The sequence below is a fragment of the Cyanistes caeruleus genome, chromosome Z (genome assembly GCF_971803275.1).
Source record: "Cyanistes caeruleus chromosome Z, bCyaCae1.hap1.1, whole genome shotgun sequence".
Lineage (NCBI taxonomy): Eukaryota > Metazoa > Chordata > Aves > Passeriformes > Paridae > Cyanistes > Cyanistes caeruleus.
In genome coordinates, this window is record NC_141732.1 from 8,141,971 (window position 1) to 8,158,190 (window position 16,220).

Consider the following 16,220-nt stretch of genomic DNA (forward strand, 5'->3'; position numbering starts at 1 on the left):
GTTAATATTTGTTACTTAATTATTTTAACATCTCTCATATATTTGGCATTCTTCTGATACTTCTACAAGAGGTAATTCCACTAAAAACAAGTAACCAGCCAACCAACAGGCACCCCCCACCTTCCCCCGTAGCAACCCCCCCCAACTCAGTTGCAAAGCAGTGCACAATTAAGTTTCCTGGATTCTGAATGCTTGAGATCAGCTGGATGAACATTGCCGAGAGCAGAAGGCAGCCTTAAATACTGTTTACACTAGAACTTCAGTATTTCACTGTAGCTGGATTGCGTTGTTACTAACAAAAAGCTGTTAACTGGAAAAACCAGTATTTTCTTTCCTTTGTTTTATTCTTTTGCTTTGAAAAGTTTCAGAATCTGAGGTTACAGTTATAAGAACTTGAAGTTTCAGAGGATTGGTGAATTGTGGAGCACAGGTGTGCTTTTTTTTTTTTCTTCTTTTCTTTTGGATGCTGTCTGCATATGTAGCCTTGAATGCTGGGTTTTTATGGGTGACAGGCTTGATTTATGTCTTCTTCAGAAACTTAATTGTCTTGTAGCTTTATTATTTTTGGATTGTACTGAAATTCCATTTAGCACATAATGAATTTCATCTTCACTGCAGAAGTCACTAAATGGGTTTTGGATTACTGTATTGTAACACTGCAAGGTGTAAAGGTAACTTTGAACCTGCAGCAAAAATACTTTTGCTTTTAAAAAATGAAGATATGAGCTGTGGAAATAATGTGTGAAGAAAAATCTAATTCATTATTAAGCTGCAAATACATTAGCTTTCCAATTTTAACTTTCAAGCATGGATAAATGATTTTGAAGGATTGTGAAGAATAAAGGTGAAGCTAGTGTTCAGCTAGAACTTTATCATTATATTAACAACAATGGAATTAAGTTTTGTTTGTAGAGTTTGAAAATGGTGAAATAATACTGTGTGCAATTTTTTTTTTTACACTGGGTCAATGTCTTGCAGAAAGTCTTGGTAAAAGCAGAGTAAGATGTTAAAAAGCCAGTAAATCTACTAACTTTGTAATGAGCTTGTACCACTTGTTAGAAGGACATGCTGAATCCCTGTGCTTTCTCTAGCCCTGCACAGAAGCAGTTAAAAGGATTTGATTTGTTACCTGGGTGGTTTTAGAGGTACATGGCTTTGGGAGCATAAAACCTTTGCAAGTGTAGTCTGATCCTTCCCTTTTTAATGGGTTTTCACAGTAGTAGGACATTCACAGCTTTCTTGCTGAGTGTATTTTGGCATCACTCCCCCCCAATCTTTCTGCATCTAGTGGCTGGTGCTAGTAGAGGGGAAAACTCAGCATTTTCAAGAAGACAAAGTATTAATCTATTCATTGTCCTTTTGAGGGAGGAGATTTATTCTTCTGTGGTCTCTGTCACTCTTCACAGCAGTCGTTACCACGTCATTTGACTTTTTTTTTTCAAGTGTTTGATTTTGCTTCAACTTCCCAGGTTAATATTTAAAGAGATACCTGCAAAGCACATAAGGACCGATAAAATGAAGCAGCAAAATCTTGTGGGTTGTCTGTGACCAGTCAAGTCACCATTGTTGGTAAAAGAAGTGTTTAATCCGTAAGATGAATATTCATATATGAAGTCAAGTGAACATATTCAGTCAGGATCTCTGAAAACTTATTTTGGAGATGAGTTAATATTCTGCATGTAGATGCTTTCTAGTCTCTGCAGGGTATTCTGTGCTGGTTGAAAGCAGTATCACGAACAAGGTGTTATGAGTGCTCAAATGTCAGCAGCCCAGGGAGTGATAAAACCATTTATGCTACATATAAGAGGTTTATAAAAGGTCAACCCTAACAGAACAGGTGTATGAAAAACAATGTTCACTGTTCTGGTAAATTTTAACAGGTTTAATAAAAAAGACAATAGGAAGCAAAGAAAATAAAGCAAAGGGTTAAAATGGCCAGGTGCTTGGCACTCTGCCAAGAGCACACCTGGTGCTTTGGAAACACCTTTTATATACCATTTCTTTTGCATCAACTTGATGCATATTCATAGACTTTATGCATATTCAAACTTTTCTATTAACTTGTTTACATTTTCCAGAAACTGTTTAGCATGGTCACTCCTTGGGTCCACCTTTTTAGAGCATGCATGTTTCTTGGCTTGTGGTTTTAATCCTCTTCTTATCACCTTTTAATTTGGGCCTTGGCTCCTTCTTTCCACAGACAGTGAGTGTTGATAATCAGTAGGGTCCCCATCATCTGTTCATTGAATGTTATCCTAACAAAGTAGACAGTTCAAACATACATATATTGACTATTACAGCAAAGCCATTTTAACATTATACATATAGCATTCGTCTTAATACTTGCGGAAAGCTAATATTATATTATGTATCTATAACAGGTGGCAATAAAAAACTGCCTTTGAAGCCTTGTGAGAGAAGTAATATTTATTCCACTACTTCTGCAGCTACTGGGATTCCAAATTTCAAAGGAAGTTTGATCCCAGTACTGTTCAATTCTAAGTCTGGCCTCAATCCAGCTGTCTAACAAGAACACATCATTTAGAAGCAGTCTGCAAAAAAAATCCCAAGTCTCCAAAACCCCCAAACCATTCCCCCCAGACCTTTGGTAAAATGTACTTTGTCATTTCACTATTGCTTTAATTTGTCTTGAATATATTTTCAGCTCCCAGACTTTGTTCCGAGACTTAATTTCAGTCTTCATCTGTCTCAATTAGGAGATTGTCACAGAGTTTGTGATCCATGTAACTGAAGGATTGCTTTTGTCAGGAAAATTAATCCACAAACATCAGAGCTTTATGTCCAAAAAGGAGACAGAGGAGTCCTTTTACTTTGTTAGAATAAAGGGAGAGGCCATGGGGCATTCTCCTGGAGTCTCTCAGATTTTTGGAGGATGCAGCCTCCTTTCTATCCTAATTTCTGGGCTGCATTGGCTGAGGTACTTGAGAGGTACAGACTTCCCAGAACGCCTGATACCTAAGATTCCCCTCTAATGTATAACCCTCCCTCTTAATTTTTAATTCTTATGGAATTTATAATTTTTCCCCATTGTTTTTTTCATCTTTCAATATCCAATTTCATTTATCGGCAAACCTACAGTTTGTAAAGGCAAATATATTTTTTTCCATTCATCAATCCTTCCCATTGTTTCTTTTATCTCTCGGTGCTAGTTTCATCTACCAGCAGAACCACAGCTTGTTTGTAAAGGCAAATCTGTCGTTCCTCTCACTTTTAGATGGATACAGCACAATACTTACTGTATGCCAAGTAAAACGGTGACTGGAAGTACTGTGCTGTTTCTCACATGATTGTAGTCTGTTTTTTCTGTTTCTCCTGGGACTTGCCTTAGTCAGCGATTCCACAGTTTTATAGAATTCTGTGGGGTTTTAGTCCAACTTTGTCTTTCATGGGTTCTCTTGGAGCATCATAACCAAAAAAGGAATAAGTTATGGAGAAAGCCAGAACAGCAGATGTGTGTGAAAAACCAGAGAGACATGCTTAGTTTAGGATGAGGAAAAAGTATCCCCCTTTGTTAAATATTGTGTCTAGAAAATACACCAAGAATCAACATTCATTAAGAGATTATGTATTTCAAAGTGTGTGTTTCTTACAACTGGTACAGAGTTAAAGGAATGTATTCAAACTTGAATTTTCTGAATATATTATGTTTTTTAACTGGTAAGCAGTCCAGTTCTTATGTAAACATTAGACATGTGAAGGGTGTTTTAAATGGAGCTGCTAGGGTTTCAAAGTTAGTGAAGTTACATGGTGTGTTTTATATACTGCTTTTTTCTTTCCTTCTTGACATTATTAGTCTGGTAAAAGGGACTGAAGTATATATCTCAGGCTTGTTGTTACATGGTTTTACTGTCTTTTCTTTCTCAGGGACCTTGTTGACCAGGGAGATTGTACGGTGGAAAAACTGACCAAAGAGTAATTCACTTGGAAATATAAATGTCAAATTTTTTGATTCCTTTGAAATTTACCATCCAACAGGTTTCTAAGCAATGAAGTTATATGTTATACTTACTAATTTTGCTGTTGATTCTTATTTTTTTATTGAGATTGTTGGAAATACCATGTTAGTTGGGTTATTACTGTAAGAGAAGTTAATCACTCTTTAAATTTAGTAATTTCTAAGTCAGTAATTTCCCTTCTATGATGGAAAAAAAACCTGGGAATTTTTTTGCCTTGTTTTCTTGAATTTCTTGGTGGTAATTCTGAAATATAAACTTCCCAAATATACTCTGTTGCTTTGTTCGCAGAGGTGATAGGGAGCTCAGGCCCTCATAAGACACTTTGGTTCTTGGTCTTTCTAGCAGCTCCATAGCTCTTGGTTTGTAACATGGGAACCTCTGGTGGCTGTTTCAGCAGTATGACTGGGACTAGGGTAACTACTTGGTTTTGTTAGGTTATGTGTAATTGCATCTTCCATTTACAGCAGACAAGGCAGTTAACATCCTCCTTAATGACTTTTGGTTAGCTGGTGATCCTAGGGAGCAACTTTCTGTATGTTTTTAGAATTAATTTGCCAAAACCTATAGTTTGAAATTCATGGATGGGTTAACTGGGTTGGGAGGCACTTGAATGAGAGAAAAGTTCTTCCAGTTAACTCCTTGTATTTATTTGTATTTATTTTTTGAGGGTGCCACATGCAAGTACTTTGCTGGCAGTTGTGGGTGGATTCTAAAATTATATTTAAATCCTCTTTGTCTCTGATTGCTGGGATAGGCTAGAGGGTATCTGATGTTGATTGAAGCAGCAGGTCATACATGTTTTGATTGGTAATAAGGAACCCCACAAAACACTTGGGCACATGGCCTTTCTTGCAAATATACACCTCTAAGCTGTACACCTTTACTCCTTACACAGTGCACTGTGAATAACTAGTGGAGGGATTAATGATTTTTTAAAGTAAATTTGTTCTGTCAGATGCTGTTCTGTAGTGTATGGTCCTGAAGTTTCACTCCGTGTGCACTAGAATTTTTTCAAAGAATAGTCTCAGCTGTACAGTAGCTCAGTAAAAAATGTATCTTTGCAGCATGGCCAGTTTATGATTGTGACTTTTTATCTGGCTGTGTGACTTTTAATGCTGGCACAAGGTGGTGGAGGGCGATAAGAAATGAGCTTGGGGGTTAGTTGTGAACCCTCTGGTTATGTCCACTTGATTTTTAAACATGCTTCACTCGAAATTATCTGAACTAAGAAACCCCACTACAAGTTAATTCATTTTCAGAAGTGTGAAAGGACAACAGAGATTTTATTGAGACTCTGGTACATCAGCTGGTAGATGAAAGGCATTACTAAGGGTCGTTTTGTGCCTAATTGACTGTTGTCTGAGGGGTGGGTTTCAAATAGCATCTGAAAGGAGAAGTTATGCTATGGATGCATGGCTTTTCAAATCCACCATATCTTTACTGTGAATCTTTGCATGCATCTTTTAGAATAAATAGCACATATGTAAAATTCATCCTAGTGCAGTGGCTTCTTCATTCATTGACTTGTGTTAATTAATATCACCATAATGCTTAATTGTAATCAGCACATTCAATGTCTCCTTTCTTCTGAGAGTTTTTCTGCAGCAGGACTTTATTATGTTTAATAGAAAATAATAGTATTTATGCAGTATTAGTGGTTATTTGATGAAATCCCCTAGGTAGTTTTTGAGGGTAAGTCAGGTAGCAGAGACCAAACCATCTCTTAATGAAAATTGTGCTTCTGATAGCTCCTAAGCACATGGAAGAGTGTGTAGGTTGAATTGTTGCTGTGTATTAGCAGTATATTTAAAACCAGTGAACAGCACAAAAGAAAGTGTAGAATGGCAGAGTTTTTACTGACAAACTTCTGCTTCTCTATTTACAGATGGACTTCTGTTTGTCTGCAACATCTCCAGAAATGAGACCCTTAGCCAAAAAGGGGACACCCCGTCCTCACAGGTTGAGAGATGCAGTTTGTGCTATCAGTACAGAGTAGGTGACCAAAGCACGAAGTTTAAGCTGTTTCTAGTGAATGGAATATGCATTTGTTGTGTCATCTGTAAAATACATTCCTGTTCTGAGTTGTACCTGCTGCACGTTTGCTGTCTTGTTCATATGTAGTGTGAAATGGGAGGGAGACGTACACAGATGCTGAGGCAGGGGGGGAACTGTTCCCTGCTTCCCCAGAGGAAGGAGCGCTGGTGTAGGCTGCATGCTTGGAGTAGTATGGTAAGAGGCAGCCAAGGCAGGACAGAGCTGTGAAGCAGAAGCTCAGATGGCTGAATTATGAATAAAGCATACAGGGTCTTGGGGCTGGCTGATTGTTAACCCTTTTTCCTGGTGATGCTGGTGTTTCTTGGATTTCCTGGTGTTGTGGATCTAGATCAAGTTGCAGGTTAGTCGTGAACAGGCACTAGAACATGCAGAAATTGAGACTAGGAGGGAATTGCAAGTGTTAAATTGTTCCACAATTTGGAAACAGTTCTGAAAAAGCAACAGAAAAAAACAGAGGAAGAGTACCCGAGAGAGGGAGTCATTGAGCTGCTGATGACACTAAGTGTGAGATTTTTGTTTTGTTTTGCTTTCTACATTGAAAATAACACATGTAATAAGATTGTTCGTGCAAATAGGACTGATAACAAATACCTTAGACAGGAGAGGGACGAAAGAAGTTGAAGAGTGCTTGGATTTGTTTTAATTAGTTGTAGTTGGAGATTTTGATGTTATAATCCTAAAGACAATCTGAGAATTATTTTCCATTTTTTTTCCCTGAGCTCTTCTAAAAGACAGAAGTAACAGAAAATGGAGAAAGATAAAATATGCTGTTTTTCTTTAAAAGTGTGTTGAGATGGGGGTCAGTTGACAGACAGCTTGATGAATATGGATTTGTTAAGAAAAAGTTAGGTTGAACCCATCTAATCTAGGTCTAGTGTCAGCAGTTTGTGATGGGAGTGAAAGAAGAGATGCCCTTTCTCTTGTCTGTCATAAGGCTTTTGATGTTGTTTTGATGTTTGATGTTGTTTTATGACACTTACAGGCAAGCCAAGGAACTAGACTAAGAGAGGCTTTAGTTTGTTTTTTTTCCAAGCTATACTTGGAGCTCATTAGACACCTGTGCTTTGTTTGACAAATAAAATTCTGTATCAAATTGAAATCAGAATGATGCCTTGGGCCAGACCAGCATCATTAATCATTAAGAATCTGGCTGACATGATAATGGGTAAACTTTCTTAAATCTGAGATGACATCAAGCTAAGGAAAATTGGAGACTTGCTGTGGGATAAGTCACAATTAATGCTGACAGATGAAGCTATTGCTTAGAAAAAAATCAAGTGACATAAAGTAGGAACAAGCAGACAATAGCACATTTGGTGGTACACATACAGGATGTGTGCTTGATGAAAAACTTGATGAGATTTATAGTGGTTCTCAAGTCAAACTTGAATTAAAGAATTGTGCTGTTGCAGAACAGGACTTCTGCTTTCAACTTTTAGTCTCTTTTCAGTGTATATTTTAAGCTGGTGTCTAGTTCTGTGTGGTATCATTCATTCAGTTGATGGAAAACTTAGAGAAAGACAAGGATAGCTTATGGAAGATGATTAGAGATATAAAAAATGGGGTTCTTTACTCAAAAGAAGGTGGAACATCTGATTATGTGTTTTAAAGATGTAAAGACTTTTCCTTGCCCACTGGGATGGCAGAAAACAGAGTGTTAACTTCCTTTTTGAAGTAGCAATCTGAATTGTATCTGGGGAAATTGAAATTAGGAAACCCGCAGAAGAGAACAGTAAAGTGCTAGGACAGAGCACATGTGGAGGTTGTGGCATTCTTAAAAAACAGCTTAGACACCCATCCATGAGTGATGGCACTTTTTTTGGGTCTGGTTTCTACACTGGTAGGACTTAATTGCCTGTCTTCCTCTGTTTAAGAGTTTGTCTGCTGAGGTAAACAATTTGTCTCTTGTGCTTTTAGTCAGGCAAATGTGCAAGATCCCATATAGTGCCATACAGATTTCCACTGTACAGAACTCAGTGGTTACAGAATAAATAGGCCCTTTTGGGACTGCAGTCTTGTCTAGTGACCTTTTTCCCCCCCATCACTTTCTTTCAGATTTATGTTTATACTTTGCTTTAATTCCATATTCTCATATTTGGGGACAAATATAGAAAAAAAAGAGCTATAAAATTATCAAATGTTGGTCAAGGCTCTTATGTCTTCCTAAGTTTTCATGTAGCATGAAAAAACCGTCTGCATGAATTCCCTTTCTGATCACAATGAGATGTTAAAACTGAAGTCTCAGTGTGAATTTTCAGATCTGGTATCAACAGTATTGCTGCCCAGCATTTTAACAGGCGTGTCCAGCTGATGTGCCTGTTCTCCATCTCATCCTGCTTCACATTATTCATGCCTTGCCAAACACATCAGCTTTACTGAAAATGTCTCATTTACAGCTATTGCCTAGTGCTGATTTGTATTCAATGTATTTGTACATTTGTACATGTAATCAATGTATTTGTTACACAGAAAATAGGGAACATTGGGACAGCCATAAGGAAATGGAACTTACATTAAAAGTGAACAAAATGGGTGTTACTGCATATCTTATACTTTTCATTTAAAAAAGGGTTGATTAATACTACTACGTACTCTGTCACTAGGAAGTTAACCTAAAGAAAATAGTCTTGAAACAAAATGCATTTTGTTCAGCAATGCAGAGAGTATTCAAAATATACATGTAAGAATGGTTTACACCTCAATTTATTAGTTGTTTCATGTATGAATAGCAGTGATGATCATAAATGCAGCTTATTAAACTGAGATGAGAACTGCAGGCCTTTTTTTTCTAACAGTAACTTTCAGGCAGATGTATTGTTGCAGGAAACTTGTGGTTCTTCATTCTTTGCCCTTTTTTAAGGACACTCAGGTTGGTGGAAAATCCCAGCAGTTCTGAAGTTGTCTTCATTATTTCTTCAGAAGCTGTAACTTCAGTCTTGCCTTCGCACTTCATTCCTTTAAAAGATAATGTGGAAATGCTGACTTGGTCTTATCAGGATGATACATACCTGATAAAATAATAGCTTCTGTATTGTTAAGCCATCAAAACTGAAGAAACTGGAGAGAAAATAACCTCTTGAAGTATTTCTATGTGAAAAAGTCAATGAAGATGTAATTTTTTAGGTTATGACAAAGGTAATGAAATCTGTTTCTGAGTCTAAGTTCATTAATGGGCAGAAGTTTCTTTTTTATTGTGGTTGTTGCTGGTTCTAGAAATTATTTCTTCAAGAAAGCATATTAAGGGGTGTTTGTCCTCTTTCCTAGTCTACCAGACTGTTCTATTTGCTAGAAAAATCTTCTTGAAAAATTTTCTTCTCTTCTGTAAAGTCAAGACATCCATCAGGCCTCGGGTGGACCAGCAAACAACATCAGTTCTCCATCCAGCACCCCATGTAGCTGAGGACATTGTTTTCATTAATTTCATTCATTTCTGTTTTGCAGACAGCAGTGGACATTGTCTTTTAGTCTGGTAACCTTCCAAAGTGCTCTCTGTAGTTGGGCGCTAACCTCAATACTCTTTTTTTGCCAAAGATCATAGTGTCATAGAGGGCTTCTGTGATACACATTCACTGTGGTTTCTTGGTATTTCAGATTACTTTGGAATTATTGTGTGTTACTTCTGTTCATCCAGATTAAGAAATAAGCATTTTGATACAGCCCGCCTCATGGTGCTTGGAGCCTCTTACCTTATAATTTCTTTCCCCATCTAAAACTCTGTTAGAAGTTCATTGAGAAAAAAAAGGTGTTGCTCTGTAAGCTTTATGGAGGACTTCTAACTGCAGACAAGCACCATTCTGGGATTGCTGCTCGGATTGTTTGCCTGCAGGTGCTCATAGAAAAAGCGGGAGAAAATATGTGATTCTGCAGTTTAAGCAGTCAGGGGCTTGACTTGCTGTGAGAGTTAGAGCAAATGGAGCAGCAGGTCCAGGATGCTCTGGAGATTGGTGGCTGCACCAGGGACCTAAACACCCTTCTACAAAGAGCAAAAGTGATCTGGAGTGATTTTAGTACATCTTTTAGATCAGCAACTTCTTACTGTCTCTTAGTGCTCTGCCAGTCAGTCCTTTTTAGATTAGTCCTTTTTAGATTAGTCCTTTTAAAATTAATGTTTCAAATAGATTACTGTTTATCTACAGTATTGGTTTAGAAGTGACTCATGACACAACTACATGGAACAGGTTTTCTTACACTGTTTGTTTATTTACTCTATTTCCCTCCAGGGAACTTGGCTGCATTTATAATTTTGACTTCCCTCTTCAAAGGTGGTTGTGCAGCTATACTGCAAGTTGTGTAAGCAAAGATTAAATATTCCTTGGCAAAATGATGATACCTTTTTACTAGCTGAAATTTTAAATAGTTTTAAGAAAATAAATGGTTTCTCCTTGGTGTTATGTAGTGGATCAGTCTTTGACAGATTTCCTTTATAAATCAGTTTGCATTTGTGTAACACCTTTAGACTGCAGGGAGCCATAACTGGGTGTCCCTGGGGCTGCAGTGAAATAGAAGCATTACTGTTGTCATACGGGGGGCTCTGTAAGGTGTGCTGCCAGTGCCGCAGCCTCCTTCCACCCCAGTATAGCAGATTAGTTCTTCAGGAGCCAGGGAAACAGACCTGTGTTCAGGAATCCCATGGCAAAATCACCCTGCACTGCTTCTCCTGGTACTCATTTCAAAATTAGCACACCTCTGCAGATGTGGTCGTAGCTGAATTGTATCTGTCACTGCCCATGGAAAAATTTAACTGTGCTGTCATTCTTATTTTTGTTTGCAAAACCCTAGTGAGATTGTATTTGTATTGTTTTAATTTTTAAAAATAAGGAACCGAGCCATGGAGATTATTTATTGATCAGATTAAAATCTAAGAGCAAAACTCTGAGCAAAAATTGAACTGCAAGTAATAATAACTTATATTTGGCCTATGTCATTAATCCTTCTGTAGTAAAGTTATTTCTTGTCATAAGTAGAGATTTGGTTGCTTTCTGTTATCTTTATTGAGGTTTTGTTTGTTTTTGAACTACGTGGTCATGTCGTTATCACCATTATTATCTTCATAATTATTATTATCATTATTATAATAATTTTCATCAATAATTTACTATTGCTTTTGTTACTACAATCATTATTATACGATTTTAATTATATTATTAATTAATTTTGTTATATTATTAAAATTATATTTTATACAACTCTGACAAGAATTGTGTTTCTGCAGCTCTGGAATTCCTGCATAGAAGAGATTTACAGAGCTCCACCCAACTTACAACTTCTTTCTGTAGAATAGAATGGGCCTTGATTCTGGTAATAAATGACTTCAGTGAAACTGTTCATGCTTGGACTTTGAATATTTCAGTGTATCATGTTTTCATAGAAACCTTCTGAATGATGCCCTGATACAAGTAATGAAATAATAATACTACTACTAAATCTGCTAATAATTCACATAATAGTAATATTACAAATTTCCTTTGCCTTCCTTCTATGGAAAGATTTTGTACAACAGAGAAGTAAGCAGTATGCTTTTAAGCTTCTTAAAAGAAGCTAAAACATAGAAACACTGTCATGCTATTTGTGGTATAAATTGGTATGGTAGCACTATGCAATCCAATTAAAAAATGGTTTAAAAAAAGAATGGCAGGAAAGAAGCAGTGAACTGTGAGGGTCGCAAAGTAGTGGTAATTTTTAAAAAGTTTTTTTTTTCTAATCACAGAGAATGGGGCACCCAGAAGATTTTGATAGTGTAGAGCAGCTGTTTTTTTAGATCTGGCTGAATTGGTTTGCCCACATTTTATTTAGAATGTGATTATTTGTCATTTGATAAATATGCATCTGTCATCATAAAGATGCTGGAGAAATTGTTTCAAGATTTTGTTTCCTTCAGTAGCTGGCATATTGGTTTTAAATGCCTGTGCACTAATGCACATCCTGATTAGACAGGGTTAGTATTCCTTTTCTTCCAAACTAAGTTGCTGTTTTTTTGTTTTCTCTATTCCCACTTTTCCAATCTTCCCCTGCCCCCATTTTCCCTCTAAAAATATCTTTAGGAATGACTTGCTGATGGTGTGCCGCCAGCTGAATATGGAGGCGTCTGTGGCAGAGATCATGCACCAGCTGGGAGCAGATGAAAATGGAAAAATTTCCTTCCAGGATTTTAATCAGTGCCACATGGAACTGGTACAGGAAATCAAGAAGGAGGAAGTGGAGCTTTCTGTGAAATCAGATGACTCTTGTAAAAAGAAAAAGTTGAGGGATAGAGTAGCTTCCTGGCCAACTAGCAGCAATAACAGTTTAGGTAGGTATGACTTTTAAATGTCCTGTTGGTGTAATTTAACAAAAGGTAAACTGTGGGGTGTTTCTTAACGATTTTACTGGCATTAGGGTTGCTCCTGAAGGGCTTTGTGAATCTGCCTTGGCATAATTTCATCATGTGCTAGAGGGCTGTTTTAACAGATGAAGACTTGTCATCAGAATGTAAACTAGAATGTGTGCAGAGTTATCCTCTTCTAAAAATGCAAACTGCGCAAGAGAACAGATTTCCTGGAAGGACAAGAGCTGGTAACTGAAGATCCGGGGAGTTCTGTGTTCTCTGTGTAAATCCCAGGCATGTAGGTAAAACTGAAAAATGAGGAGAGACCTTATCTTGGCTCTAGTTATAATATACTGTAGGAGCTGTTTCTTACCTCCTAAGTTCCACTTACTGGGAGATCTGAATGTTGGAAGAGCCTTATGGTTTAGGGAATACGAAAATATTCCTCCATCTGACTAAAAACCAACCAAAAAAAAAACCAAAATGAAGACCAGAACCAACCAAACCAAAATAAACCACCACCAACAAAAACAGGCACAGACCTCCGCAAAAAAGCGCAAATCAACAAACAAAAAAGGGCTCTATTCCATCCACAGGAAAATGGGATGTAGGAAGGGATTTTCTGTGTCATTGAGCCTAGTCCTTGATGGCATTGTTACCAGTTAGCATTAGGTCAGAAGTGTTAACACCTGCAGAATGCTTCCTTTCACCCTGTAAAAAATGGAAGAGGCTAAAGGACACAGTTTCTGGAGTCAAAAATGGCAAAATGTGGTGTCTTGTGGAAAAAGCTGAAGATGCTGTCCATTCCCCAGCTCCCTAAAACAGGTACAGCGCTGGCTAAGCACAACTGCTGGCTGATGATGTGGAACTGACCTGTGTCCATGCTTCACAAATACACCATCAGCCTCTGATGGTGTTTAGTTGGAGCTATGTCTCCTTAACCTTTTCTTTAGGCTATATGAGCCTAGATGTTTTAAAACACTTTTTAAACTAGAAATCTTGATTGGTCTTCCCAATACTTTTTATTTCAAGTGTCTTAAATTAAGTTTGGAATATTTTTTACTGTTGGATGTGTTTCATACATCTGGAGAGTTGTGTTATTCCAGCTTCTCATGTTATTGGCCTGTTGTCACATGTAATGTTTAACATCATATTTATTTATTTATTTATTTGAAAGCAATTATTTTAGCAGCATGGTGCAAAGCATACTGAAAATACAATATAGATATAAGTCACACATAGCAGAAGAGAGCAATTGCAGGGCACAGCTCACTCACAATACCAGTGGGGCTGAGCTGTGTACACAAGTAACCACACTGGCCTGGCTAACTCAAGGAGACATTCACACTCTTACTGAATTTGGGGAGAAGCACAGCACCAATTGATTCTCTCAGCTGTTTGTAGTTTATCTAAAGCAAAACCTACACTTAGGTCCTCTTGGTGTTGAGATTAAGCCAGCTTTTTTGCAACAGCTGTGATCAGTCCCAGCCCACATCCTTTCCTGAGCTTCATGGGCACATCACCCTGGTCCATCTCTGATCCTGCTCTCATGGTAGCACTTTACTGATCAGTCACACCTGTCTTTATCTTGTCAGTAGTCAACTTCTTAAAAGTAAAACTGGGCATATGTTGGTTTTGGTGGCTTGGTCTATCTGTTAATTTGCTTTGGAGGTACGGCGTTAGCATGTTCTGTCTTCTAGTCACTTGACATTTGTTTTTTCCTAGTCATCTCAGAAATTCAAGTTTTCCTTGTTTACTTTGTATACTTGGTGAACTCCTTATCTTTTAGCTTTTTAGATAGACTGTACTACTCCCTTATCCCATCATCTCATGCTCCTTGGCTTTTCATTTTGGCTTCTCAGCGTAGCAAATCTGTTTCATAGTTCTGTCTTCCATCTCATATTTTATGATTTCACACTCATATTTTGTTATTGAGGTAGTTCTTTGTTAGCATTTCTTTTGTTTATCCTTCTTTCATACATATTTTTGAATTGCAAAACTCTGTAGTTTCTATGCCCATTTCTCCCATCACTTTCTGTATTGAAATCTTCATAAGCCTGTGCTAAATTGATTTCCAGCCTGTGAATCTCTTTCTGGAGCTGTCAGACAATATTTCAAAGCCAAGATTGTGCTTTTTTTTTTTTTTTTTTTTCCTTTAAGGATATTGTGTGTTCCCTTGATCATACAATTATCTTCCATTGCCTGCTTTTTTGGTGCTGATACAGTTGTATATTTCTGCAAAACGGAGTTGTTCTGCCCTCAGATGTCTATACAAAGTTTCCCTGTTTGCTGACCAGATTTCTGGGGTTTAAAATATTTCTTAGACAAACCAATAGTAATTATTATTTGTAATAATCAGAAGTGAAAGACAGCTTCTAAACTTTATAAGAGAAAGGCCAATATAATCCCACAAAGAAATCTTACTAATTGCAGCCAAAAAGTATTCATAGAAGAGTTTCCAAATTTGTGTATAGAATTCAATAGCAACTGCTTTTTTCCCCTATTCCCCAGTTGCTGTTAGTTTTACGAGAATAATTTTATGCATTTTTAAAGTTGATGAGTGCGCCCATTTTTCTTTTCCTATTTTTTTCCCCAAAAGTTTAGTCCAGAAGACATTTGAATTTCCTGACTTGATATATTTTGCTCTCCTGATCAACTGTTACCATCTTACTGTCCTGTACTTCTAGAGCTATGGGGAATTATGGGATTTGTCCTAGTCCTGCCTTGACTCTTGCAAGAATTCTTAGAGAACATACGGAGATGCTCCCTGCCCCCAGAAAGGATGGGAGGAAATACTAAAAATGAGCATTTAGGATGCAACTGTTTTTTATTTGGTTGTAAAAGAAAAACATTGTGGCAGCACTGTTCAAAATGTTCTACATAGCTTTTCAAAGAGTCAAGGAAACAGCACCACGGTATATTTCTATGATATAAACCCAGCTTGCAGAATGAACATAATGATGGCTGAAGAATTACACTTGCAGTGAAGCTTGAATTACGATCTGCAACTTTCTGTGCCTTTCTGATGTTTCTGTGCCTTTCATGTCTTTGAGGGCTCACTTGTGTACTTATTAGTGATCAAATGATTGATTATGTTATTGACTCTTTGCTGTTGCATTCTAAGCATTGCTTGAGACAAGAGACATCATGTACAAATTCAAATGTGAGCTTGGTAGATGTTCTTTTTTTTGTGTTACCTTTTTTTTTCTGGTCAAAACACTTTTTACTAAACTTTGTTTTCAAAGATAGTTTGCAGGCTTTTTTTTTTCCAAGACTAATTTCTAAATAGTGTATGAGCTGCTCATAATATTTAAAGGTGGTATCACATATTGACGTGGGGCTCATAAATGACACAATTTCAAAACTCATTTGATTGGTATTGAGTAGCAGGGGTCCTGATGATCTGAAACAAAGGAATCCAGCCTCTGACATGCATGTTTTTACACTGCATGTTTATGTGTAATTGTGCACAGATTACCAGTCAGACAGCAATTTGTTTTGTCTTTTCTTGGAACTGTTCCAAATTCTTAAAAAAAAAAGCAAAACCTTTTATCTAAATACAACATTACCTTTGCTGCCTATAAATTTTGCTTTTCATTATGAAGAAAATAACTTGAAAAAAAGTTGCAAGAAGTAATTGCATCTATTTTACTACTGAGCTTCATCTCATCCATCTTTTTTATCATTGATAAGGTTATTTGAATAATTTTGCCCAACGAATGTTCACACCTGTGTTTCCAGGTGGGATGCAGAAGTGAGGAAATTGGCTGACTATTTTAATCAAGGTACAGGACTCAGATTTGTTAATACTCACTCATGTATGTCCTCAGTATGCCAAACCTGCATCCATATCTACCATCCTGATGAGCAAATGAATTTACAGA

At 37.2% G+C, this 16,220-nt stretch overlaps 1 protein-coding gene across 1 annotated transcript in view; it reads left to right on the forward strand.

The window, feature by feature from the left end:
* The window catches only part of MCC (MCC regulator of Wnt signaling pathway), a 186,802-nt gene that overhangs the window by 5,383 nt on the left and 165,199 nt on the right, over positions 1-16,220 (forward strand). Inside the window, exon 2 of the mRNA XM_023944976.2 lies at positions 12,074-12,321. Coding sequence (XP_023800744.2) covers positions 12,074-12,321 — 248 coding nt within the window. The remainder of the gene's footprint in view (positions 1-12,073; positions 12,322-16,220) is intronic.